Source organism: Eriocheir sinensis, chromosome 62 (assembly GCF_024679095.1).
Source record: "Eriocheir sinensis breed Jianghai 21 chromosome 62, ASM2467909v1, whole genome shotgun sequence".
NCBI lineage: Eukaryota > Metazoa > Arthropoda > Malacostraca > Decapoda > Varunidae > Eriocheir > Eriocheir sinensis.
The window spans coordinates 7,059,515-7,087,355 of NC_066570.1; the positions used below are offsets into that span (position 1 = coordinate 7,059,515).

At 45.3% G+C, this 27,841-nt stretch overlaps 1 protein-coding gene and 1 long non-coding RNA gene across 7 annotated transcripts; both read left to right on the top strand.

Moving 5' to 3' along the window:
- Positions 1 to 832: 832 nt before the first annotated feature.
- On the top strand, positions 833 to 10,617 carry LOC126986710 (gastrula zinc finger protein XlCGF8.2DB-like). Its single transcript, XM_050843067.1, has 4 exons — positions 833 to 1,143; positions 5,150 to 5,231; positions 7,996 to 8,147; positions 8,255 to 10,617. The coding sequence occupies exons 3-4, from the start codon at positions 8,107 to 8,109 to the stop codon at positions 9,204 to 9,206; spliced, it is 993 nt and encodes a 330-aa protein (XP_050699024.1). The 5' UTR covers positions 833 to 1,143; positions 5,150 to 5,231; positions 7,996 to 8,106; the 3' UTR covers positions 9,207 to 10,617.
- An 11,194-nt stretch (positions 10,618 to 21,811) lies between these two features.
- Positions 21,812 to 25,007, top strand: LOC126986533 (uncharacterized). 6 transcript variants are annotated; one of them, XR_007739805.1, is made up of 4 exons: positions 21,812 to 22,116; positions 22,170 to 22,840; positions 23,000 to 23,105; positions 23,530 to 25,007. It is a non-coding gene; the product is annotated as an uncharacterized LOC126986533 (long non-coding RNA). The 6 variants fall into 6 exon arrangements; XR_007739803.1 differs by lacking the exon at positions 23,000 to 23,105 and adding an exon at positions 23,212 to 23,317 and having other exon boundaries at positions 21,812 to 22,063; XR_007739802.1 differs by having other exon boundaries at positions 21,812 to 22,010.
- The last annotated feature ends 2,834 nt before the right edge of the window (positions 25,008 to 27,841 follow it).

Consider the following 27,841-nt stretch of genomic DNA (forward strand, 5'->3'; position numbering starts at 1 on the left):
TGTCGGCCTCAAAATGCCCCTAAATGTGCTTACTTAAAAAAAATCCCCCATCTGCGCAAGCTCGCTTCGCTCGCCCCCACTGATCTGTAATACTAGATATTATAGAGGTCAGTGCTCGACACGCCTCCCACCCCACCTCATGAACCTATGTATGATGCCCTCCAGCCCCCAAAATCTGCTAATATACGTTTTTTTGTCGTCATACATGACGACAATCCATAGTTCATGTGTTATGTCTTCATTTTTTGTTATATATGTGTCATAACTCATGTGTTATGTCGGCATACATGACATAACACATGAATTGATTATTTAAACGTGAGTCACCCAGTCACGGACTTAAATATTAATAAGCCTGCATGAAAGGCTTTCCTTAGCCGTATCCGTAGTGTGTACCGGACTGCAATCATACCAAGAACCGACCACTATATATATATATATATATATATATATATATATATATATATATATATATATATATATATATATATATATATATATATATATATATATATATATATATATATATATATATATATATATATATATATATATATATATATATATATATATATATATATGTGTGTGTGTGTGTGTGTGTGTGTGTGTGTGTGTCAACAAACATGAGTCTCACGGAACATTGGTAGTGCGGGCACATGTATGTAGTACTGTAATACAGTTTATTAATACAGAGCAGCGTGCAGCCCTCCGTCACGTAGCCTACACACCTTTCTGCTCACCCGGCCTCCTGCACGTAAGAATGTGAGGTTGAACAAAGGCAGGAGGGAGCCACGTCCCTCTCTGGACAAATAATCACCGCTGGCTGAGGCCCCTAATGACCCTGCCTGCCGCCCCCCGCCGCCCCCCCCGCCGCTCACACTGACACACCACCACGTAAACAAATGGCCCAAACGTCTAATCTCAACCAGCCCCGCTACACGCTGAAGACGAACACCCCAGCACCCACCGCCCCGCCCGCCGCCCCGCACACACGTCTCTGAGGGCGCGGCAGCAGCGTGGGGGGCAGGCCGGGCCCTGACGGTGTGTAATGAGGCTGTGAGGCGCGGAGCAGCGGCGTACCGTCCCTGAGTCTGTGCTGGCGGCGGCGAGGCGTGTGTCGGCCCCGGGACTGCCACGACACAGGTGAGGCCTTGCACCTTTCCCCAGCAGGTGTGTGTGCCGCCCCTGAGCCTCCAGCAGGGCCGCGGGAGGCTGTCAGGGCCCGGCGGGACGTGTGGCGGGCGGCGGTCGATGAGGCCAGGACAGCCCCGGCGGCCGCTGACCCTGGCCCGCCCCGCTCAGCACCGCCTCGGCACCCAGGGGCGCTACGCCAGTACCCACTAACATGTAGTGAGGTTACAGTGTTGGTGTGGCCGGCCGGAAGCCATGGGTGCAGGGTCAGCCCGTCCTCGGTGCCACCAGCCGGCCAGCAGGCGGGCCACGGCCACCACACAGGGTCATGGTCAGCCTGTGAACAAGCCGCATCTTGCAGAGTGGCACACAGGCTGACACCTCAACACTGACCACCACTGGCCTCAAGAATATGGAAATTTGCATCTATTGAGCACCAGCACCTCAACTTGCCATTACCTACTCTAAAGTTTCCTACTCTTGCTATTTTTTGGACAATTTACAGTTTCACCCAACCAACGATTTTCTCACGTGGTTCATGTTTTTCTGGTGATAGATGTAGTGAATTGCACGATTTTGTACCTCATTTCCGTCACAAATGTCTACTTTTCGAATTATGTCTCTATTCAAGTTATGCTTATCCCCTGCCCTAAGCAACTATTTCAGACAATTTACAGTTTCACCCAACCAACGATTTTCTTACCATTTTTTTATAACTTAGTCTAAAGAGCAACTCATTCATGCATTTTCCTCTTGTTTCCTTTCCTATCTTTTACCACTCCGGGAATCTTGGGGACTGCAGGGTTTGAGTGGGGAATTTTACATTTCAGGAAAGATTTGGTATTTATATTAGTTACCTTATTTCTTGTATTTCTGCCTTAGCTAACATGGAAATAAAGGCAGCCATCTTGCATGAGGTTAATACTGGCTTTTCTGAATGTAGTGCAGTAATAATAGCTTCCCAAAAACTAAAACTTCATAATATTGATGTAGTATAAAGTTTATGAGCGCAGTCTAAGATATCATAGTGAAATGCCCGAATTTTCTCTTTACTATATTCACACTCGACCTCTGCGTGCAACGAAACACACGAGAAATTAATCCAGACAAGGAAAGGTTTTGCCGGCGCCGGGGATCGAACCCGCGACCAGCGTAACGGGAGAGCCACTCCTTTACCAGTCGGCCAAAGAGGTACCCCACTGGCTAAGTGGGTTATGGAAGGCTCGCCCATCAGGCAAGTCAGCATTATGCAATATTTTGTTAAGTTAAGTTTGATATATTTTTAGGTCAGTTCAGGTTGGGTTGTATTAGGTTAGATTTAGTTTGGTTGGATTTTTTAAGTTTGTTTACGTTGAATATGTGATATGCTTCATGCTGCACTGTTGTCAATGACAGCTGGAAAAGCTATGCTTCCTAATTTTTTTTATTTTTTATTCTATTAATAGATATTTTTTAGTTCATTTGAGTGTTTTGAGGCCTGATTTCTTGTGAAAATAAATAATAACCATAACATATATGGCCAATATTTTGAAATGAGGAAACACGGGGGGATTGAGGGAGGCATGGCCCTCCCTCTAGGAGTTTACTTATATATTCACCTATATTTTAGGGACCTAATGGGGGTTGAGGGGGGCAAAGCCTCTTCGTAGGTAAGAGTGTGAACATTCCTATTGAATTTTAGCTGTGGTGAGCTGTAGGTTTTGGCTGCTGGCCTGTCGCGGGATGCTATCGGCTACTCAGCCGCCTGTGGCCTCATAGGTGAGCACGCACACACATTTCATGACTGTTTTCACACTTGTTTTTATCTCTACACTCTATCCTATGGTTTTCCAGGGGGTTGGAGGTTAGTAGAAAATATTGTATGAGAACAGAACAGCAGTTGGGTAAGTAGGAAATGAGATATTGGCCCGTTGTCAAACTTGACCCAATTGTCGACCCAATTATCATGGTTATATTATGAGAGATAAAACATCCACATTAGGAAGTGGCTGTAAAGAAAATATTTATTGATAATTTAGCTTTGCTGAGTGGTCTATTTTGAAGATACTGACTATCCTGGAAAACAGCTACAAGTGTTTATTGAAAACAAATACTACTTAAATCAAACTAAACATAACCTCCAAACAGGGGGCTTTGCCCCCAAAGCCCCCCATTATTTTAATGATATGAAAGTCATAAGCAATAACTGTGTGGTGAACTGCTCAGTTAATATAAATAATAACTACTACTACTAATGGGGAGCATAGGATGCACCCCTGCCTCACTCCTGAATTAAGAGGGATAAAGCTGAAGATGCCTCCCCACACTTCACAGCAGTCTCCGTCCCAGAGTAAAGGCCAGCCATCAGGTCAGTTATCCTTGCGGAATCCCATGGATCTGCAGAATGTCCCAGTTGCATTGAGTCAAAAGCCTTCTTGAGATCAACATAGGCTGCGAGTAGCCCCTGTCAAAACTCATATCGGCATTCCACAAGGACACAAAGTGATAGAATCCAGTCACTTGTCAACTTGCCGGGCATGAACCGGGATTGCTCAGATCTCTGAAACTTTAGCAGATGAGATTGAATTCACATCAGCAGCAGATAAGTGAGCATTTTGCCCGGCACACTGAGCAGTGTAATAGCTGGGTAAATGTCGCAGCCCTGTCAGTTTCCTTTCCCTTTCCAGATAGGGACCCGTATTAATTTTTTTCTGGAATACAAACCTAGTAAAGTCTAGGGAATTTCCCTAAATTAGGGAATCTTTGTGTCCTGAGCTGTAGCACCTGTGGCCGAATTTATGTACTAAGCTTTAGGTATTGCTGCATACCTTCACACGTATTTACAATAAGTTCTTTATCTGTATTTCGTATGTCAAGCTCCTTTAACCTCAATTTTCTAATAGTATATTGGCATTAACCGGTGGGCTTCGGCTATAGGAAAGCCGAGAAGTGGCCGAGAAACGATAAAATTACACTGCATTTTGAGACTAAGAAAAGAGCATGGAATGTACATCAGAGTACTCCTCTCATAACCATAAAGCCGTTAAAAATATTTACTTTTACTCAAACTCCATTATTATTGGGTGGTGTTTGTTACAAAATAAACAGTCTTGTGACGCGTGGCATCTAGTCGAGAGTCGCTTGTTGTCTACTATTGAGAATTTGATAAGTGATTACTGTATGGATAGATAATTCAGTAAGCCATGAGCTTACAGCACCTATGACAAAAAAGCCCACCTCAAGATCACTCACCCACCTCAATGACCTAGGACATTCATGGTGGGTTGCGCTATGCCACGACCACTTTCAGTTAGCTCAAATTAGGTGTTTTATGGCGAGCCCTTTTTAGGGTCCACCGTACCACAGCCATGACTCGTGAAAGCCCTGAAAAGGGTCTGCCGTCGTTCTCGGGTTAAGATTGGATCTTATTACCTAATAAATTTTAGTGTCATCTGCAAATTTCCTTGTACATCTTCTTATACTAAAATCTAGATCCTCAAACCAGATTGTTAATGTTTGGAACCCTCTTGCACTCCACCTCTTATGCAGTCTTATCTCACAAAACATATTAAGTGCTACAATAAGGCCACCTTGATCAGATGATATGGAACCCTCTTGCACTCCACCTGTTATGCAGTCTTTATCTCACACAACACATCAAGTGCTACAACAATGCCACCTTGATCAGATGCAAAACTTTTTACCTATTGATAACTGTACTATTAATATGCTGAAATCTTTTGAGGAACTTTGTCAAATGATTTACTAATTTATCAGGGAGTATAAGAGAAGAGTAGAGGAAGATCAAGGCTGGAAAGAGCAATGTGAGAGAATACGGTAAATTGAATATGAGGATAAAAATATCACCTGTATAGTAGTTAGATATTTTATATACATATACGGCCACTTTGAAAGACCTGTCTTATTTTATTCATACATTTAGCGAAGCTTTGTCAAGTTGTCTCAAATACTGTTTTCTGTGGGTTAGTGTGATAAGTGCAAGTTGAAATAAGTGTTAGAGGATGTATCAACTTTACAGAACCTGCAGGAGCTATGCTGTTGCTGAGGTGCTGACGCTGGCCTGCATCATAACCCTGAGGGAGCCTAACCAGTACGACAGGGTAAGTGTAAAAAGCACTCACGTTTATGTTGCCTATGGTTAAGGAGGAAAATTATGTGCTCTTTGATACTACTGGAGACATGACCACTATGAAGAGACCTCATCAGGGTGGGTAGAAAAAATAGAGTTCACAGACTTGAGCAAACCCTGGCTCCAAGGTGCACTGATGCTGGGAGGGGAAGACTTGAGGATGAGGTTTAATGCAGTTGTTCCCAAACTATTTACATGATGCCCCCTTTTAGCTATTTCAAAACTCACATCCCTCTTATTTCATAAAACTAAATATTACAATCTTTATACAGCTCCTAAACAGCCATATGGCACACCATAGTCACACTGCACATAAGTAAAACACCAAAAATATTCAGTATATTCACTCAATTATCACATAACTAGAACAGTGATTTCAAATACACAACTACAACACTTAATTAACCCAGTAGTAGCGACGGGCCAAAGCTGTGCCATGATATAAACCCCCCAAAATAGATGATACATAATCTGATCACAAATGCTTTGATATATATTATGAAAAGGTTTGTGTGAGGGGTGATTTTTTCTCATTTTTCTCGCTTAGAGGGACCATTAAGAAACATGATCCCCGCTGCTACCAGGTTGAAAGTGGAATACTAATAAATTATCTTATTGAGAAACTATATTAACTAAATCAAAATAGAAAAATTAATGAAAAATAGAACATGAAATATACCTCAGCATACCAAAGGGTAAGGTAAAGTCCGGTGCATACGCTCTTAGCTGCACAAGGTCGTGGTGCTTATCTCTGTCTCACTGGACCTTGAGCCCACAATGAGTAAGAACCCACTACCCCAGGACACAGAGTCAGTGTGACATCTAGATTACCACAGTTTACCTTTCTCAGGTACCAGTTTATCAACCAAGTGTCAGATTCATCAAGCCACTTACGAAATGAGTCATTGGTAAGCCTTCTGGTAACTCCATCCGCTATGAATGCTCTTGATATTTAGGCGACTCTGATGGCAATGAATGAAGTGACGGCCCGGCTTTTACTTCATTCATTACCATTGGAGTCGCCTAAACACAAGGAGCATTCATAGTGGACAGATTTGCCAGATCACTTACCAATGACAAGTCTTGTAAGAGGCTTGATGAATCTGTCCCCAGTTCAAAAGGGAGGATAAGCTGCACGCCTACTGCCTGGGCCAGGATTTGAACTCAGACTTGCGGATTCACAGCTAGGCATGCTAACCATTGCTGGACATAGATGTTACACACGCTACATTAGCATACTACTGCTGATTCGTAGCTAGGCACGCTAACCACTGCATCATGGGGCAGGCATGAAGCATACTGCATTAGCAATTGCAGGTGAAAAATGAGTTGGTGAGTTAGAACATTGCGAGATGTCGCCAATCACCAGAGGAAGTTGAGTGTAGGATCCATGAGATGAAGTCACATAAGGAAAAATTAGATAAAAGACAAATATTAGTACATTGATGGACTTAAAACAGTATCCTAGAAAAGTTCATTACACCCTTTGATTTAGCCAACAGTTTTTTGGATTTATGCCACACACCTCAGCATGTCATGTTTGGATTTGATTAATGAATTGACTTTTTACAGACATAATGCATACCCTGCTTTATTTTTTTTATTTCCAGGAGAAAGGTTACCATATCATCTCCATGGCCTATTTCATCTCCAGTATGACCCATATTTTGGATGCTGTGACCAGTCTGATTATGTTTTCTATATTATTAGTAGTAGAGAGTGAAAATCACAAACTGAAAAAAAAAAAAAAACTGGTTGGGGGTGAACACAACACAAACTTATTTTTAGCTCTGTGCTCTTTAATTTTAAAACTTGCGCAGCGCGCAGGTGTAATGGTGGTCCTCCCCCCAAATGAGAAAATGAGAAAAATCATGAAGAAGTGGGAAAATATTGAGTTTAGAGTAGTGAAATGGACATCATTATCTCAGCCACATCAGTAGTTCCAGGGTCAGGAGGCAAAGTTGTTGTCTTGGCTGATGATTTTGTTAGCCACTGGCATAAACCCTACTGAAGAGTTTTCAGTCATCTAATGCTTAAATAAACTTTGCCTCAAATACTGCATGCTGAAGAGTGCCCAAGAAACAGGTCACAGGCAAAAGAACTTGGTACTTTTTTGTATTTCCTTTTTGGGATCCAGAGTGAAATTACTATGGTTCTGACATTATGAAATTTTTAAGGTGATTGAATGATTGTGTGGAGTTACTTTATTCACAACATGTCATTGAAGGTATGGAGGCCATGTTTGATCCAAAGCTTTTACTTCACTGAGCTTAAGAACTTGAATAAGACACTTCACAAGGTGAGCGTCATCAGTCACCGGCAGACAGTAAAAGAATGACATTCTTCTTCCCAGTAAATGGGGGAACAAAAGAACAGTGTGTTGGGATAAATCAATCTTGTAAAAGTCCCCAAGATGCCAAACTACTGAGTGCCAGATTGAATTACTTTTACTATTGTAAATGTCACTGTGTCATCACAAAGGTTTTCTAGTGTTATATTCCAAGGAGTCCAGGACTAAGAATGTCAACACCTTCATAACTGCAGTCATCAAGTTTTTGACCAATACCTACTTATTTTAATTCCTTATGCTTAAATGTATCCCCATCATGCTATGTGTGGACCCCAAGCATCAGGGGACCTTTTTGAGTAGTAGTTTTTTAGGTTTCAGAGAATCAGATTTTATGAGGGTTCTCTTTTCTTTTGAACTGCACACTAAAATGCTGTTACTGTTACAGGTGCCAGACCCAACAGTCTTTAGCACCAGACGCGGAGGCTCAAACTGAAGAGGGCAAGGGAAGCAGCGTTCCAGGCCACTCACACCAGCAGGCTGCCTCCACACCACATGAATGGATGACAGAGGTTGTGCTGCAAGCTACCTCAGTGTCAGGTAAATACAACTTTGAAAATGTCTTGTAAAACTATATAGAATCAATAAAACCATCAAATGATGCAGGTCACAGGATATGCAGCTTCTTATATGTTTTCCACTTTCAGCATGATGGAGGATCAGTGCCCCAACTATGTGTGTTCAGACTGTGGAGAGCTGCTGGACAGCAAGAACAGCCTCATCCAGCACACCCTCGCCCACAAAGGGATGCAGACGTACCACTGTGAGGAATGTGGCAAACTGTTCTCCCAGGAATCCAAGTTTTCACAGCACACACACTTCCCAGACCAACCGTGCTTCAAATGCAATGACTGTGGCCAGTCCTTTCCCCAAAAGGTTGACCTCAAAACACATTCTCTTAGCCATGCAGCAAAAAGGTTTGAGTGTAAAGACTGTGGCAAGATATTTACAAAGAAGTTCAACCTCACCCAGCACTCCCTCACCCACTCTGGCATTAAAAGGTTCAAGTGTGAGGTGTGTGAAAAGCTGTTCACCCACAAGAGTAACCTGACCCAACACTACAACGTCCACACGGGCATCAAGAACTTCAAGTGTGAGCAGTGTGGCAAGGAGTTCTCCCACAAGAGTAACCTCACTCAACATTTAATCCTGCACACAGGCATCAAGAACTTCAAGTGTGAGGAATGTGGCAAGCTGTTCACCCACAAGAGTCACCTGACCCAGCACTCCCTCATCCACGCCTGCATCAAGGACTACCACTGCGAGGAGTGTGGCAAACAGTTCACCCATAAGAGCAACCTCACGCAGCACTTGCTAATACACACCGGGGTGAAGAGGTTTGAGTGTGAAGAGTGCAAGAAGCTGTTCACCCACAAGAGTAACCTCATCAAGCACAGGCTCACCCACACCAACCAGAGAAAGACCAAACACACGCCACAGATCACCATCCACAAGCAGGAGGAGCCTCACGTCGCGTACCACGAACACGAGGAGGCTCACGCAGCGTACCATGAACCGGAGGAAGCTCACGCAGCATTCCATGAGCGGGAGGAGCCCCACCCTGCATACTCCCACATGCTCCATGGTGAGGAGGTTTGAGTGTGAGGAGTGATGCTGTTCACTCACAAAAGCAACAAGGAGCTGAGGCTTGAGGTTGAGAGATGAGGATTGAGTCTCCTATTCTTGCCTCCCCCCCTCCCCCCCTCCCCCCCCTACTGTCACACCCCTGGATGAACAATGGATGGGCTTCACACCTGTCCACCCAGCACTTGTGGCTGTGCTTGTCCTCCTGTCCCATCACTCTCACCTGAGGTTAAAGAGTACAAGTGCTGCAGCCTTAACATTTTCATCTTCAACCACTTCACACACACACACACACACACACACACACACACACACACACACACACACAGACTAAGTGAGGATGTAGTATCAGCAAAGAGTGTGCAAAGCTTTAAGGAAAAGTTGGACAAATACAGATACGGAGACGGGACCACACGAGCGTAAGCCCAGGCAGGCCCTGTAAAACTACAACTAGGTAAATACACACACACACACACACACACACACACACACACACACACACACACACACTCTCTCTCTCTCTCTCTCTCCAGCATGCACTTATGGCCATGTGCAGCACTCTGACAACCAGTGAATGGAGTGCCTTCCTTCACTGCACTGTTGACCCGTTCAGCCCGTCCTGTCCCCAGCAGTGTCTGCACAGCACCGAGCAGTGTGAGGGGCACTGTGACTGACAGGGGAAAAGTAAAGACAAATGGTGCTTTTGAATGGGAAAACTGATGTTACTTACAAGGTTCCTTTAAATTGATTGAAATTAATCAGTGACACACTCCCAAGTGACCTCAAAACCAGAGCAAAATATGTGTTAACTATATTTATTATTTAATAAGATAAAAAAACTTGAAATGTATTTTAAGTGGTGGAGGAGAAAATGAATATTTATTCAGAGTAAGAGTGCTTTCAGGAGGACAGACTGGTCCCCAGTGGCTGGGAGATCTCTTCCACACACAATAGTCCACTGTAATAGTTCATGTACACAGGAGAGATTGTTGTGGCCACAGGGACTGCCTTCTTGTTTGCAATGAAGGGCTGGTCACTTGGGTGCCAGGGATCTACATGAAAATAGCTTTGGTTAGGCAACACAATTTTCCATGTACATAAGGGAACACTGTGGGGTGAGCCAGTGATTAGGGACACTGGAGACTGCACTCCCTTGGTTTGGGAGATGCCACCTCCCTGGCCTGGGAGGTGGTGCAGGGCCACACGATGCTCTGGCCTCCACTAGTGGTGATAATCACAGCGGTAAAGGTTGCATGCACGAAGTCTACTCACGTTATAGTTTACAAGTATATTCCGTAACGTATAGAAACTGTTGAAAGAGTTAAGCAATCTAAAGAGAGAGTGCCACTCCTTAGATGTGCAAGAAAGTTTCAGTATTAACTTGTAGCAACAATTGGTAACAACAATAAAAACATCTTTAGCAAAGTTTTCTGCAGTTAATTCTTCCACCTCTAACATGACAATCCATTCCCTTAACGCTGAGTAAAAAGATACTGAAAGCTAATACAGTAGCCTGTCTCCTCTCGAACCTATTCTGTCATGCCATAGTGGGTGATGTTTCTCTCACAGCAAGGTGGGAACAAGTGCCTGAAAATTGTGGCTGAGTATAAGTAATTTTAGGGTAATAACTCATATTTCTTCCTCAGTCAACTGAAAACCTAAATTACACAGCCAGGTCAGATTTGTCTTTAAAAAATGTGAGTGTGTATCCTCATGTCAGAATGTATGGAGTCAAAACTTTGTCTGATTATCCATGGAGAAATGAGTGGCATGTCTTGCCCACTCTGCCGTCTGAATGAATCGGTTTCAAAAAGGTGCTTAACCCGGTAGCAGCGGGGATCATGTTTCTTAATGGTCCCTCTAAGCGAGAAAAATGAGAAAAAATCACCCCTCACACAAACCATTTCATAATATATATCAATGCATTTGTGATCAGTTTATGTATCATCTATTTTGGGGGGTTTATATCATGGCACAAATTTGGCCCATCGCTGCTACACAGTAAAGCCACAAATTTGGCCCCTTGCTGCTACACGGTAAAGCCTCAAATTTGGCCCGTCGCTGCTACACGGTAAAGCCACAAATTTGGCCCGTCGCTGCTACACGGTAAAGCCACAAATTTGGCCCGTCGCTGCTACATGGTAAAGCCACAAATTTGGCCCATCACTGCTACACGGTAAAGCCACAAATTTGGCCTGTCACTGCTACACGGTAAAGCCACAAATTTGGCCGCTCTCTGCTACCCGGTAAAGCCACAAATTTGGCTCATACACAAATTTGGCCCATCACTGCTACACGGTAAACCCACAAATTTGGCCCGTCGCTGCTACACGGTAAAGCCACAAATTTGGCCCAATACTTCACGGTAAAGCCACAAATTTGGCCCGTCGCTGCTACACGGTAAAGCCACAAATTTGGCCCGTCGCTGCTACACGGTAAAGCCACAAATTTGGCCCATCACTGCTACACGGTAAAGCCACAAATTTGGCCCGTCGCTGCTACACGGTAAAGCCACAAATTTGGCCCGTCGCTGCTACACGGTAAAGCCACAAATTTGGCCCGTCGCTGCTACACCGTAAAGCCACAAATTTGGCCCGTCGCTGTTACCAGGTTAATCATGAATACTGATAAGCTTTCAAACACAAATTATATAGGTCAAGAATAAAAAAAAAATATATTAAACTAGAAACTTTGCTAACCAACCACTGTGGGAATTATTTTTATATATTCACGGCCTCATTTCTCCCCCTTATTAAAAACTCTCTCTCTCTCTCGACGTGGATGTTGGACTCAATAACAGCAATATTAAATTTTAAGACGACACAAAGATTTTTATCACTGTTCTCACTCACGAAGACAGGCAAAGCCTCCAAGAGGATTTCAAAATTTCAGCTTGGTCGGATAGATGGAGATGCCCTTAACGTAGACAAGTGCCAGGTCCTTCAAGTTGGAACGAGGAATACGAAGTTTGATTACGAAATGCGCGGCGTTAAACTCAAAAGCGTTCAATGCGTCAAGGACTTGGGGGTCAAAATAGCGTCAAACCTCAAATTCTCACAGCAATGCATCGATGCAGCAAATAAAGCGAACAGAATGTTGGGCTTCATTAAAAGAAACTTTTTATTTAAGAATAAAGATGTAATACTCCCGCTCTACAACAGTTTAGTCAGATCCCACTTGGAATATGCGGTACAGTTTTGGTCTACCCACCATGCAATGGATAGTGCTAAATTAGAAGGTGTTCAGCGTCGGTGAAAGAAAATTATCCATTCCTTGAGCAACAAATCCTACTAAGAAAGTCTTTCTACCCTTAACATGTTCTCTCTTGAGAAACGTCGCCTGAGGAAAACTGATCGAATGTTTTAAAATACTTAATGGTTTCACGAATGTAGACAGATCAACATTGTTTATGATCGATGACACTTTTGCAATGAGGAACAATGGCGTAAAACTCAGATGTAGACAAGTAAAATTCAGACTGCACCAAATTTTTCCTCACCAACGTTGTAGTGCGAGAATGGAATAAGCTTCCACCGTCAGTGGTCCAGTGTAACACGATTGACTCCTTCAAAAATAAGCTCGACCGTCACCTCCTTCAACTTAATATCAACTAGAGTAGAAATGCAACGTTTTGGAGTCTCCTGATTAATGTAAAATCACTTAGGTTTAAGGACAGACCACCAAGTCTGGACCATGGGGTCTGTGTGGTCTGATTTTCTATGTAAATCTATGTAAATTCTCTCTCTCCACACACACACACACACACACTCATTTATTATTTTTCTCTATCTTTCTCATCTTTATTATCATTATTACTTTTAAGATTAATTGTATAAATACCATTATTATTATTATTATTAAGAGGTTCATCATTATCAGGAACATCATTATTATTATTATTATTATTATTATTATTATTATTATTATTATTATTATTATTATCATTGTTATTATCATTATCATTAATATTCATACCTTATCTTCTTATTCCTCCACTCTTCTTTTTTTTGGACTGAAGAAAATTAATGCAAAACGGAAAAATGACGGAAAATGTGTGTGTGTGTGTGTGTGTGTGTGTGTGTGTGCGTGCGTGTGTGTGTGTGAGGGGTGGGGGGGGTGGGGGATTTCAACGGGACATGCAGCCTACTGTTTACTCCTTATTAAACTGCACAAAGAGGAGAGGGAGGAGGTGAATTAGAAGGGAGGGCTGATTAGCTGGGCACAAAAGAGAGAGAGAGAGAGAGAGAGAGAGAGAGAGAGAGGGGGGGGGGGTATGTCATCTCTTGGTGTTCAATAACTTATCACGTGTTTCTAGTCGGAGTCGCTGCCTTTAAATTTCCTGGAGTCGAAGTCAATTTTTTTTTATATCCGCCTCCACGCCCCTGTTTTCCTCTATCATTTTGCTTCGGTTCTCTTCCTTCGCATATAAAACACAAACATGTCGCCTCCACTTACCCCATTTCCCCTTCAGGCCGCTCTCCCCATGCACCACTTTTTTCCAATACGCCCTGCAGCCCCACACTCCACCTCTACCACATTGTTCTGTACCCTTTAATACTTTTATATACCACCACATTACTCTTTCATAAGCTTCCCTCATGACCTAATTACCGTCCTCCCCCACAATGCTCTATTCATAACCTTAATCCTTCCCCCTGCAAACATTCAACTATTTTACCGCATCCCGGAGCTCGTGACTAGTGGAATCTTCTTAAATCGCGCCTCCTATAGATCGGTATTCTCACGCCTACGCCTCTCACATTGCTAAAGGTCCAAAGAGAGGTCTAATCGGGTTCTCGTGATTGTTTTTTCACGTTCATCGTATACACAGAAGCTTTGTTAAACTACCACCAGGCTCTTAAAACTACACATGGAAATGCCCACAACTCCTAAGAAAGCCTCGTCGATTGTGAGTGCCTGGCCGCCAAAATCCATGACTCTTATTATCAAACGTTTCAGGCTCTTGTTACGAACGTTTTTGAAATCCACATGTAGGGTTATCATGAGTGTTTTTTTCACGTTCATCGTATACACCAGGCTCATAGAACTACCCATGGAAATGCCCACAACTCCTACAAAAGCCTCGTCGATTGTGAGTGCTTGGCCGCCGAAATCCTCGACTCTTATTATCAAACGTTTCCAGCTCTTGTTACGAACGTTTTTGAAATCCACATGTAGGGTTGCCATGAGTGTTTTTCCCCTTTATGGCGCAGAACCCTTCCAAAGCTACCGCCCGGGACAAGAAACCACCCATGGATACCCTTACAACTTCCGCGAGAGACTTTTTAAATACAAGAATTAAGGTTACGAAGAGTTTGATAATATGGGCTAAAGAATATGAGTGTTTTCCCCTTCATGGCGCAGAACCCTTCCACAGCTACCGCACGGGTCAAGAAACCACCCCTGGAAACCCTTACAATTTCTACGAGAGACTTTTTAAATACATGTACTAAGGTTACGAAGAGTTTGAAAATATGGGCTAAAGAATATGAGTGTTTTCCCCTTCACGGCGCAGAACCCTTCCAAAGCTACCGCCCGGGTCAAGAAACCACCCATGGAAACCCTTACAACTTATGCGAAAGACTTTTTAAATACATGAACTGAAGTTGCGAAGAGTTTGATAATATGGCCCTAAGAATATGAGTGTTTTTCCCCTTAATGGCGCAGAACCCTTCCAAAGCTACCGCCCGGGTCAAGAAACCACCTTATGGAAACCCTTACAACTTCTGCGAGACTTTTTTAATACATGTACTAAGGTTGCGAAGAGTTTGATAATATGGGCTAAAGAATATGAGTGTTTTCCCCCTTCACGGCGCAGAACCTTTCCAAAGCTACCGCGCGGGTCAAGAAACCACCCATGGAAACTCTTACAACTTCCGCGAAAGACTTTTTGAATACAAGAACTGAGGTTGCGAAGAGTTTGATAATATGGGCCAAAGAATATGAGTGTTTTTCCCCTTCCAAAGCTACCGCCCGGGTCTAGAAACCACCCATGGAAACCCTTACAACTTCTACGAGACTCTTTAAATACATGTACTAAGGTTGTGAGGAGTTTGATAATATGGGCCAGAGAATATGAGTCACCAAGTTCTTTACCGCCGGGAGAGTAAGGGTCGTTTTCACAGTCACTTTGTTCGTTATGATCGTTACCAGTGGCGGCGATCGACGCTATAGTTTTCCACGTGAAACTGGCCTATGGGGTAGTGGCGGCTGCAGAGGAAGCGAGATGTGTTGAGAGTGTGTGGTAAGGTGCGGGGCTAGGCTAACCCCGCAGCCGCCACTACCCCATCGGCCAGTTTTACGTGGAAATACTATAGCGATCAAAACAAACAAAAGTCGGTTGTCTCCTCTTTCCAAGCTCCTCCTCCTCACCGCTGTAACCAGATAATAATTGACAGTTATATGGCTAGCTTGTCTTTTTACTTCCATTCTCGGGACGGAGTTAGCAAGGAGTGTTGGATTTTCATAAAGTTAAGTCGTCCTATCACAAACTGAAGTCGAAAAGAGTGATATAGGAAAACAACAAAACCAACTTACAACGCCTCGAAAAACGGGTTAAGAAAGACAGATCAGTGACATTAGTGTTGACGAAGACTATTGTGACACTTAGAAAAATCAGGCGTGTTATCCTATAGGCTGCATCGTCCTCCCTTAACCCTGGTAGCTGCAGGGATCATGTTTCTTAAAGGACCCATTTGTGATCAGTTTATATATCATCTATTTTGAGGGGTTTATATCCTGGCAAAACTGTGGCCCGTCGCTGGTACAAATGAGAAAAAATCATCACTCACGCAAACCATTTCATAATATATATCAACGCATTTGTGATCAGTCTATGCATCTATTTTTGGGGGTTTATATCCTGGCAAAACTGTGGCCCGTCGCTGGTACAAATGAGAGAAAAAATCATCACTCACGCAAACCATTTCATAATATATATCAACGCATTTGTGATCAGTCTATGCATCTATTTTTGGGGGTTTATATCCTGGCAAAAATGTGGCCCGTCGCTGGTACACGGTAAAGCCACAGATTTGGCCCGTCGCTGCTACCGGGTTAAGTGGGTCGGTGACGAGGCGTTGACGAGGTGGATTGACATTATTCGTATTGGTCCCAGCAGCCATGTTTTTTGAGGTTGACATAAAAAAGCTAAATAATACAGATGAAGGACAGCCCATGACCTACTGCTCCTGTAAAGAAAACAAACGCCATAAAAAGGGGTCAAACTGCACTTCCACACATCGTCCATTTGCAGACTCCTTACGTTCTTATGTTCTTATGTTTATACCGATATTGTCACTTATAGTACTAGCTGCAGCCATACCACCTCCCCCCCCCACACACACCCCACTCCTCCACCCCCCCACACACAAACAAAAAAAGATTCACAGCCGCAATACGAGGAACAACAACACACACATACCCACGCTGAAGGATCGTCGTGCATTACTTATATAACCCCAGACATCAGCGAATGGCGGGGGTCGGGGGACACTAGGGGGGCGTTGCAGGGAGACGAAGGGAAAATAGAGGAATGATAGGCAGCAGGAGCTCGTAGAGAAGCTGGCTATTAATAATGATGGAATGGGAGCAACTGGCGGTCCCTTTTATAATGACTCGTGCCCATGTGGTGATGATGGTGATGATGATGGTGGTGGTGGTGATGGTGGTGGTAGTAGTCGTAGTAGTAGTTTAGGAGCAGCGAGTAGCGGGCTTTTTTTATTATTGTTTCCTTTTTTTGTGCCCTTGAGCTGTCTCCTTTGTTGTAAAAAAAAAGTAGTAGTAGTAGTAGTAGTAGTAGTAGTAGTAGTAGTAGTAGTAGTAGTAGGAGGAGGAGGAGGAGGAGGAGGAGGAGGATAACGGGCAAGGTTTGTCACATTGTTTTACCATTCATTCGGTCAGTTTCCTTTTTATTGATTCACCGTTACTGTCAGCCTTGTTTATAAAGCTGACCCAAAGTATTAATTAGTTTGGGAAAGTTATCTAAGAATGTTCTCGTGTGTATTTGGCGACTATCAATATTTTATAGGTATTTTAGTGGAACATTTTCGTGATGACCAGATAAACAAACAAATCATATATACGTACGTACAAACACAACGAAATAGCGACGAAAATAATCACAATCTTCACTACATGAATGCGGGAGAAGATAGTGGCAATAGTGAAAGTAATAACAACAACAACAACAACAACAACAACAACAACAACAACAATAATAATAATAATAATAATAATAATAATAATAATAATAATAATAATAAATAATGATAAAATAAAAAATGGCGTATTTAGGTAAACTTTATAAATAAAATCCACGGCTTGCGTATTGCAGATGACATGAGATGAAGGGAGAGGAAGGGGAAGAGGGGAAGGGAGGGTGAAGAAAGGTAGGAGGAGAAAAAAGGGGAGGAGGAGAAGGGAGGGGAGGGAAGGATGCCACTGGATTCTGGGTTAACGAGAAATCTCGCTTATTTACAAGGGAAGGAAGAAAACAGGAGAAGGAGGAGGAGGAGGAGGAGGAGGAGGAGGAGGAGGAGGAGGAGGAGGAAAAGTATATTATTATTATTATTATTATTATTATTATTATTATTATTACCAGTAGTAGTAGTAGTAGTAGTAGTAGTAGTAGCGAAATACCAATAATGATAATAGTGTAGTGACCACACGCTTAAGTGGAGTCTCCCCCGTTTCAGGAGGAGCCACCTGGAGCCTGCCAGCCCCGCGCTTCTGATTGGTTAGCAGAAAGCATGGCAGTTTTGGATGAATAGGAGTGCTCTCACTAATCACTTACTATGTCGTCAAGTACCGTCAGAGTTGTGTTTCGAGAAGTTCGGTTCTCATCGCAAATAACTGCTTTATCGCCCGCGACGAAAATAATCAAGATGAAAATAAATATCTTAACTATCGTCATATCGTACTAAAATTTGTTGAGAAATACTTTTTAAATTGGTGCACGAGTGAAATAAGTCAAGTGGCACTTCCCGCTACCCCTCGGAGGCCAAATCGTCAACTCACACTTGAAAATGCTAACATCGCAGGTCCTTCGCTATACTGCTCACATTTTCTTGAAGAATAATCGTGTACGTAATGAAGGTTTTATCCTATAACATGATAAATATGGGTTCATTATGCCCAAATATACACAGATCATGTTATATGGACGTGTGCTTAATATTATCTTACATTCCTATAGCAATCAATATCAAACAGATTGGCGTTGAAAAATAGCTGTCACCACTCTGCCCAAGGAAGTTAAGAAAAAGTAAAATTTTGGTGGCTGCGAACAGGCCGAACAGCAGCAGCGAAAGGAAGAGGTGGAAAAAAAGATGATAATGATGATGAGATGGAGGAGGAGGAGGAGGAGGAGGTGTGTGTGTGTGTGTGTGTGTGTTTGTGTGTGTGTGTGTGTGTGTGGCAAATAAAACAAACAGACAAAAACATACAGAAAACTACCATTTCATCATCGCCCACCTGCGCTTCCAGGAAAAATAAAGAGGAAGAAAAGAACAAAATAAATGAAAATGAAGAACAAAAAAAGAGGAAAAAGAAGAACAACTGCAATAAGAGAAAAGATGCAATACAAAACAGAGAGGAAACCAGCAACAAAACTTAGGAAAAGATTAAACAGAAAAACAAGGCGAGACACAATGAGGAAGAGGAGGAAGAAGAGGAGGAGGAGGAGGAGAAGGAGAGGGAGAAAGAGGAGGAGGAGAAGGAGAGGGAGAAAGAGGAGAAAGAGGAGGAGGAGGAGAAACATGGAAACATGGACTAGCAGGCAGCAGAAAGCCTGTTGGCTCATTACTAGGCTGCCTGCGTTCAGTGATTTAATCAATCCGTTTGCCATAGGAGTGACTTGCAGGGAGGGATTAAAGCACTTGTGTATCTACTCTTGGGAACGTTCAGTTCACTCCCGACGCAGCAAAGTGGCGATCAATGCGTTTTTTGAAGGAGTTGATGGCCTCTGCGCTAACCACTTCTGCAGGAAGGCTGTTCCAGTGGCGAACAACTCTATTCGAGAAATAACTCCTGCCGATGTCGGTATTGCATCGCTTTGCTTGAATTGATTTTCTGTTGTTTCTTGTTCTCAGGTTAGTTTGCAGCGTGAAGAGTTTGGAGTGATCAACGTTGCTGAGCTTGTTCAGGTACTTAAAGACTTGTATCATGTCTCCCCGCAGTCGTCTCTTTTCCAACGTGAAGAGGTTGAGTCGTTCGAGTCGCTCTTCATAGGGCTTCGTCCTCAGTGACGGTATCATCTTCGTGGCGCGGCGCTGTACTCTCTCAAGTAGTTCAATGTCTTTCCTGTAATTAGGAGACCAGAACTGCACGGCGTATTCCAGGTGGGGCCTTACCAGCGAATTATACAAGGATAACATAACTCCCGGCGAGGAGAGGGAGAAAGAGGAGAAAGAGGAGGAGGAGGAGAAGGAGAGGGAGAAAGAGGAGAAAGAGGAGGAGGAGGAGGAGGAGGAGGAGGAATACATAGACATACATAGGAAGAACAGACACCAGACGACCTATCGGTCTATGGCGAGGGTGTCTGTTTACTACCGCTACTACTAGTAAGCTACGTGTGGTAGGACAGGACAAAATAGATGAAGGCTCCTCCCCACCCACCTCTCCCTCCGGCAACGTGCCGGCAGGAAATAGTTAGAAGAGAACACCATGTACCTTTAAGGAAGAAAGGGACATGGAAATTTTACAGTAAAGAGAGAAATAAGAGGAAATTACTACCCTTAACTTACACTACTGGTAACCTAAGCTGTGGGGGAAAATGACTTCATTACATAAGAACATAGAAATACAGGGAGACTGGAAGAGGACGAGTGACCTATACAGGGCAGCCCCAGAATCCCCCCTATTACCCACGATGGGTGAGGTGTAGTTTCAGGGGCACAGGTGGAGGCTTGATCCTCGTTTTACCGGCGGTACTAGGCACGCACCAGTAACCTGTCACCTTACTGCACCCACACCTCACTCCACCTGTCATGCGGACATTAACTGTTGCTTTACTCTATTGTCGACTTTCGCTACTTGCAATCTAGGTTGTGGGGGAGAATTATATGAACATAGGTTGAGGTCTTGCTGCAATCTGTCTGAAAACAGAGGAGACGGAGAAGGAGGAGGAGGAGGAGGAGAAGGAGAGGGAGAAAGAGGAGGAGGAGGAGGAGGAGAAGGAGAGGGAGAAAGAGGAGGAGGAGGAGGCTTATCTAATTCCATCGTTTAACAAAAAGTCTCTGGGCGCCTTCTCTCACGCACCCCCCCTGCTACCCCCCCCCCTTTACCCCACCTGCCTACCTACGCTATTCACTGGCGGCTGGAGAAACTGGGGCATGGCCTTGAGGGGGGGGGAAAGGGGGGCGGCGAGCAGGGAAATAAATGTAAGAGGGGGAGGGGGAGGGGGAAAGGGGGGACGAGGAACGCTGAATATGATGATGATGATGATGATGACAGCTGCAAACGTCCGTGGCGGCGAAATAACATGCAAAAAAAAAAAAGAAAATAAGGAAAAAATTAAAGATATGAGGAATTATAAGAAAAATATGAGAGGGGGAAAAATTTGCTCTTCTGTTTATACGATGCGACCTTATTTTAATTCCCACTAACAATGCTTTTCCGTCTGTCTGTCTGTCTGTCTGTCTGTCTGTCTGGAATGCTCTCCGTAATGAGGAATGAGATGGTTGAGAGAGAGAGAGAGAGAGAGAGAGAGAGAGAGAGAGAGAGAGAGAGAGAGAGAGAGAGAGAGAGAGAGAGAGAGAGAGAGACACACACACACACACACACACACACACACACACACACACACACACACACACACACACACACTCAGGGGGAAAAACAAAATTAGAAGGAAGAAAAGTTTGAAACCGGAATAACGAATACAAAAAAAGAAAGAATGAAAAGGAGAGAAAAGGAAATATATAAAAAGAAAGAGAAGAAAGGAAGAGATAGAGAGATATATAGAAGGAAAGATATATGAAGGAAAACTAGATAGACAGACAGACAGATGAGATGATATAAGAAAAAAAAAACATTATATTGATTAGCAAGACCAGACAAGAAGAAAAACAAACATAACAAAACCAAATCTAAACCACAACATATCACCACGAAATATAATATAACAGAACCAGAACCACATAAAACAACTGAACCAATCACCGTCCCAAGAGAAAGGAGAGTAAACCCGAAGAGAATTTCCTGTTTACTGCCGACAAACACACCATTTGGATCAGGCCATAAAAATAAATGCTAGTAATGGGATGAAAGGAAGAAAAATGCTGAAAATAGACATGAGGGGAGAAAGGGTTAATGAAGAAGAAATAGAAGAGGAAGAAGAAGAAGAAGAAGAAGAAATAGAAGAAAAAGAAGGAAAAGGAGAATACAAAGAAAACTATTAATGAAAAAAGCAGGAAGAAAATAAAAGGAAAAGGTAAGAAAAATAGGAAAGGAGGCTTAATATAATAATAATAATAATAATAATAATAATAATAATAATGTGTAATAGTAGCAGTAGTAATAGCAGTAGTAGCAACAGCAGCAGTAGTAGGTGGTAGTAGTAGTAGTGGTAGTAGTAGTAGTGGTAGTATAAGTAGTAGTAGTAGTAGTAGTAGCAGCAGCAGTATCAACACCAGGACCAACGACAAAAATACAAGTAGTAATATTATATACAAAGATTCAAACCGAGGAAGAAATATACAAGGTGGCGAAAGGTGATCAATTTTGTGCCCGGCGAGGGGAGAACCGCCGGGTGCTGGGCCGAAAGGTGATCAATTTTGTGCCCGGCGAGGGGAGAACCGCCGGGTGCTGGGCCGAAAGGTGATCAATTTTGTGTCCGGCGAGGGGAGAACCGCCGGGTGCTGGGCCGAAAGGTGATCAATTTTGTGCCTGGCGGGGGGAGAACCGCCGGGTGCTGGGCCGAAAGGTGATCAATTTTGTGCCTGGCGGGGGGAGAACCGCCGGGTGCTGGGCTGAAAGGTGATCAATTTTGTGCCTGGCGAGGGGAGAACCGCCGGGTGCTGGGCCGAAAGGTGATCAATTTTGTGTCCGGCGAGGGGAGAACCGCCAGGGGTGGGTTTCATCAAAGTTCCCAAGTCCTTGGAAGTGTGCTCAAGGAGTCCCAAGCGTGCGAGAAACCTTGGGCATGTTTCACGAAAGCTCCCAAGCCTTGGAACTCTGCCTATCTCGCTCGCCGCCTTGGGAGGCCGTGCGGGGTCTCCCAAGCGTTCCCAAGGAAGGTTCCAAGCGTCAGACTGTAAACATGGCAGCCCGTGAACAACCCCGCCAGCACCGACCAAGGAATTTTCGCCCGAGAAGGGACATCTTTAACGAGTACGATGACACCGAGTTCAAGAAGAGGTACAGGGTGGATCGTGCTGGCCTGTTGTTCGTCACTGACTTGGTGCGACACGTGATTGGCAACAGGACTGAGAGGAGCCGTGCGGTCACAGCGGAGCTGAAAGTGGCGTTGACTCTGCGATACCTCGCCACCGGGAAAATGCAGCAGTGCAGCGCAGATGACTTTGGAGTTTCCCGGGATCGGGTGATCAATTTTGTGCCCGGCGAGGGGAGAACCGCCGGGTGCTGGGCCGAAAGGTGATCAATTTTGTGCCAGGCGTGGGGAGAACCGCCGGGTGCTGGGCCGAAAGGTGTTGAATTTTGTGCCAGGCGGGGGGAGAACCGCCGGGTGCTGGGCCGAAAGGTGATCAATTTTGTGCCTGGCGGGGGGAGTACCGCCGGGTGCTGGGCCGAAAGGTGATCAATTTTGTGCCAGGCGGGGGGAGAACCGCCGGGTGCTGGGCCGAAAGGTGTTGAATTTTGTGCCTGGCGGGGGGAGAACCGCCGGGTGCTGGGCCGAAAGGTGTTGAATTTTGTGCCTGGCGGGGGGAGAACCGCCGGGTGCTGGGCCGAAAGGTGTTGAATTTTGTGCCTGGCGGGGGGAGAACCGCCGGGTGCTGGGCAGAAAGGTTGAGAATTTTGTGCCTGGCGGGGGGAGAACCGCCGGGTGCTGGGCCGAAAGGTGTTGAATTTTGTGCCTGGCGGGGGGAGAACCGCCGGGTGCTGGGCCGAAAGGTGTTGAATTTTGTGCCTGGCGGGGGGAGAACCGCCGGGTGCTGGGCCGAAAGGTGTTGAATTTTGTGCCTGGCGAGGGGAGAACCGCCGGGTGCTGGGCCGAAAGGTGATCAATTTTGTGCCTGGCGGGGGGAGAACCGCCGGGTGCTGGGCCGAAAGGTGATCAATTTTGTGCCTGGCGGGGGGAGAACCGCCGGGTGCTGGGCCGAAAGGTGATCAATTTTGTGCCTGGCGGGGGGAGAACCGCCGGGTGCTGGGCCGAAAGTTCGCGGGGGCGGGTATCTGCTACGTCGCTAAAAGCCAAGGGCATACGTTAAGAGGCAACCCGCGACGTGCAGGGCCACTACATATAGGGCAGCTCCGCCCAGCAAGCGTGCCGTGTTGTGTTTACGACGGGGCCCGGTGGACGGGGAGGGCGTGGAAGGCTTGGACTGGGGCCCCCCACCCTCGGCAGGGGGGTGAGGAGGCACTGAGGTGGTCACCGTCGGGGTGGTCGGCGTCAGTGAGGGGCCGGACTCGGTCGGGGGCGTGTGTTTGCAGGCCACGGCGGGAACACTGGAGCTGGCTGCTTGCGACGGTACGGGGCGCTCGAACCTCAACACTAGCTCCCCCTCCTGGCCACGACCGACGCCGACAACCTTGAACCCAGGCGGCAGGGTCACTCGAGCCTTGTTCTCGGAAACTTGGAAATCCATCACTGTAAGCGTAAAGCATAAAAAAAAAACTTAAGGAACAGCGGCCGAGAGGAATTGTTGAGAAAGGGGCTCGTAGTTTTGGAATGGGCGCGAGGGTGTGCTTGAGGGCATGTTAGAGTGGGAGGGAGACTGCGCCGGGGCCCATTATATCCTCTAACATTTTGGGGCTTGCACACCCACATTTGCTGAGGCTTACGTTGAGGTTATACGTATTTCCCTGGTTAGTATTATGAGCCTGGTAATAGTTTGACGAGGCATCTGCACCATGAACGTGAACAACAGCCATGAGAACCCGACTAACCTCCTTTGTGGCCTTTGAAAATGATTGTTCTGAGAGCCGAAAGCGTCTGAGTACACGATCCCTGGTAGAGAAGGGGAGGCAGTAGAGTGACGAGGAGAGGATGGAAGAGGAAGGAGAGAACGAGAGGGTGGGAGGGAGGCGGGGAGAGAAAAATATATACAAACGGGGCAGACAGATAGTTCCCCCTTGATCAGATGTTCTTAAAGTAGTGCCTCAATACCCCCAGTTGGTAGCGAAACCGGTTCTTGGGGGTATACAAAAAGGCATCCTGGAGAATATTAAATTAATAATTCCGTGAACTGAATGGTGAGTGTGACTAACTGGCTCCTTGGATCCGTCAACCCTACCTTGCAATAATGGATGATGAAGATGACCTCGAGGTCCAGGAGAACATGGTTGAGTTACGACTCGACGAAGGGGTGAAAACTGCTTCTGAAGCCCTGCCGTTGATACAATTTTGGGTAAAGCAGATCCGGGCTTTCCCGAAACTAACATTGAAGGTGTTCTTACCGTTCGCCACCACTTACTTATGCGAGGTCGGGTTCTCCGTGTGACGCAGATAAAACAAAGCAAAGACACAGACTGGCGGTCGAATCTGACATGCGTCTTGCACTGAGGCGGGTGGGCCCTAGAATTGAGGCTTTGGTTGCTTCGAAAAGAGGAGCACAAGGCCCAGGCAGCTCACAGTTGAAAAAAATAATGATGAATGAGCTACGTTTTTTTACTAATGTGGAAAACAATCTGACAGTGAGGAAATATCTTGTGTTAGAATTATACTTTATTCATTTATTTACTGAAAACAAAAACAAAAAGAGTCCATAGAATACAGCCGTTTGTTCATAGCCGTCCTGTATTCTCTTTTTACAGGGAATTAAAAGTTAAGAGTTGGGTGTAATACTGCCTTAGATGGTGCTGTACAGGTGTGAAGGAATTGAGGAAACTGCGCAGGTGTATGGTTTTCTCTCTCTCTCTCTCTCTCTCTCTCTCTCTCTCTCTCTCTCTCTCTCCCGAGTTCGGCAGAGTATGAGTAAACAGAACGGGGGAGAGAGAGAGAGAGAGAGAGAGAGAGAGAGAGAGAGAGAGAGAGAGAGAGAGAGAGAGAGAGAGAGAGAGAGAGAGAGAGAGAGAGAGAGAGAGAGAGAGAGAGAGAGAGAGCACCGTTCCCTTCAGAAGTGGTTTAATCAACATTGAAACATAATTATTCTGTGTTAGGAGTTTAATTACGAGCATGGACGTTTAGTCGTAGTAGTAGTAGTAGTAGTAGTAGTAGTAGTAGTAGTAATAATGGTGGTGGTAGTAATAGTAGTAGTAGTAGTAGTAGTAGTAGTAGTAGTAGGAGGAGGAGGAGGAGGATAAGAAGGAGGAGGAAGATGACGATGAAGATGATGATGATGTAGAGTTAAACTAATTTTCGTCACCCCGCCCACAAACACGCCCCCCCCTACATCCCCTCTCCCCCCACCCCCCAATCCACCTAACCTATCCAGGCTCAAAAAGCTGAATTCGTGGAAGCAACTTAAGAAGATAACCCGATGAAGTTCTCTGAAGACATATAAAGAAAAAAACTGTGAAAAAAGGAGAATTTTATTAATCATGAAGCAATTATGGTCTTGATGAGAGGCAATGGATTCAGGTCGATGCGTGGGCGTGGGAGGAAGGAAGGGAGGAAAACGGGGGAGGGAGGGAAGGAAGGAAAGAAGGAAGGAAGGAAGGAAGGAAGGAAGGAAGGAGAGAAAGCAAAAGGTAGTGACGAATGATGGATAAAGGAAGTAAGGAAGGGTAAAGGAAAGAATGAATGAATGAATTAAGGAAGGAAGGAAGGAAGGAAGGAAGGAAGGAAGGGGAAAGGAAAAAAGAAAAAAGGAAGGATACAGAGAAGAAAAGAAAGGAAGGGTAGAGATTAGGAAGAAAGGAGAGAAAGGACGAGGAAGGAATGGAAGAATGAAAGGGAGACGAATTATGGAAGAAAGGAAGGGGAGAGATTAGGAAGGAAGAGAAAAAGGGAATAGGAAGGAATGAACGAATGAAGGGTATGGGCATTATGGAAGAGAGGGAGAATGGAAGGGGAAAGAAAGAGGGAAGAAGGAAGGGGAGAGAAAGGTGCGAAGGAGGGAAGAGGAAGGAAGGAAGGAGGGAAGGGCGGAGGGAAGGCGGTATTGATGAAGCTAATGAGTGATTGATTGGCTGACTTGCTGATTAACTGACTCGCCTTTCCAGTGTCGGCCAGTAAAGGGGACGAGCGGACCATGACACTGCTGACTGACTGACCGACTGACTGACTGACTGACTGACTGACTGACTGGCTGAATGGCTAATTGACCGACTGACTGACTGAATGACTGACTGACTGACTGGCTGAATGGCTAATTGACCGACTGACTGACTGAATGAATGACTAACTGACTGATTGGCTGACTGACTGATTGACTGACTGAATGAATGAATGATTGACTGACTGACTGATTGACTAACTGACTGACTGACTGACTGACCGACTGACTGACTGAATGAATGAATGAATGACTAACTGACTGACTGATTGACTGACTGACTGACTGACTGACTGGTTGACTGACTGACTGACCGAAAGGCTCTATCATATCCCTTTACTTTACAGCTGTGAGGAAGAACGATGAGCAAAGATATATACTGACTAACGAGATTTGTGGCTGACTGACTGACTGGCTGACTGAAGACTGACAAACATTTTTCTTTTGGGCTACAGTGGTCGGCCCCAGCCCATTATTGGTGCGGACGAATTACATGTGTCGTGCCTGACGTGAAATATGACACGCTTGCTGCCACGCTGAAGTTATTGGCTGATTGATTGACGTCTGGACAGCATGTGGGCAGACTCCGGCCACTCAGTGAAGGCTGCAAATTGACAGCTGGTTCGGCAGGAGTCCAACGAGGATCTCCGGAAGCACCAAGTTAGCACCCCAACCACCACCAAGTTCTCGCCCCAACCACCACCAAGTTCAAGCCCCAACCACCACCAAGTTCCCGCCCCAACCACCACCAAGTTAGCGCCCCAACCACCACCAAGTTCTCGCCCCAACCACCACCAAGTTCCCGCCCCAACCATCACCAAGTTCCCGTCCCAACCACCACCAAGTTCCCGCCCCAACCACCATCAAGTTCCCGCCCCAACCACCACCAAGTTCACGCCCCAACCACCACCAAGTTAGCGCCCCAACCACCACCAAGTTAGCGCCCCAACCACCACCAAGTTAGCGCCCCAACCACCACCAAGTTAGCGCCCCAACCACCACCAAGTTAGCGCCCCAACCACCACCAAGTTCTCGCCCCAACCACCACCAAGTTCCCGCCCCAACCACAACCAAGTTCCCGCCCCAACCACCACCAAGTTCTCGCCCCAACCACAACCAAGTTCACGCCCCAACCACCACCAAGTTCCCGCCCCAACCACCACCAAGTTCCCGCCCCAACCACCACCAAGTTCCCGCCCCAACCACCACCAAGTTACCGCCCCAACCACCACCAAGTTAGCGCCCCAACCACCACCAAGTTAGCGCCCCAACCACCACCAAGTTCCCGCCCCAACCACCACCAAGTTCACG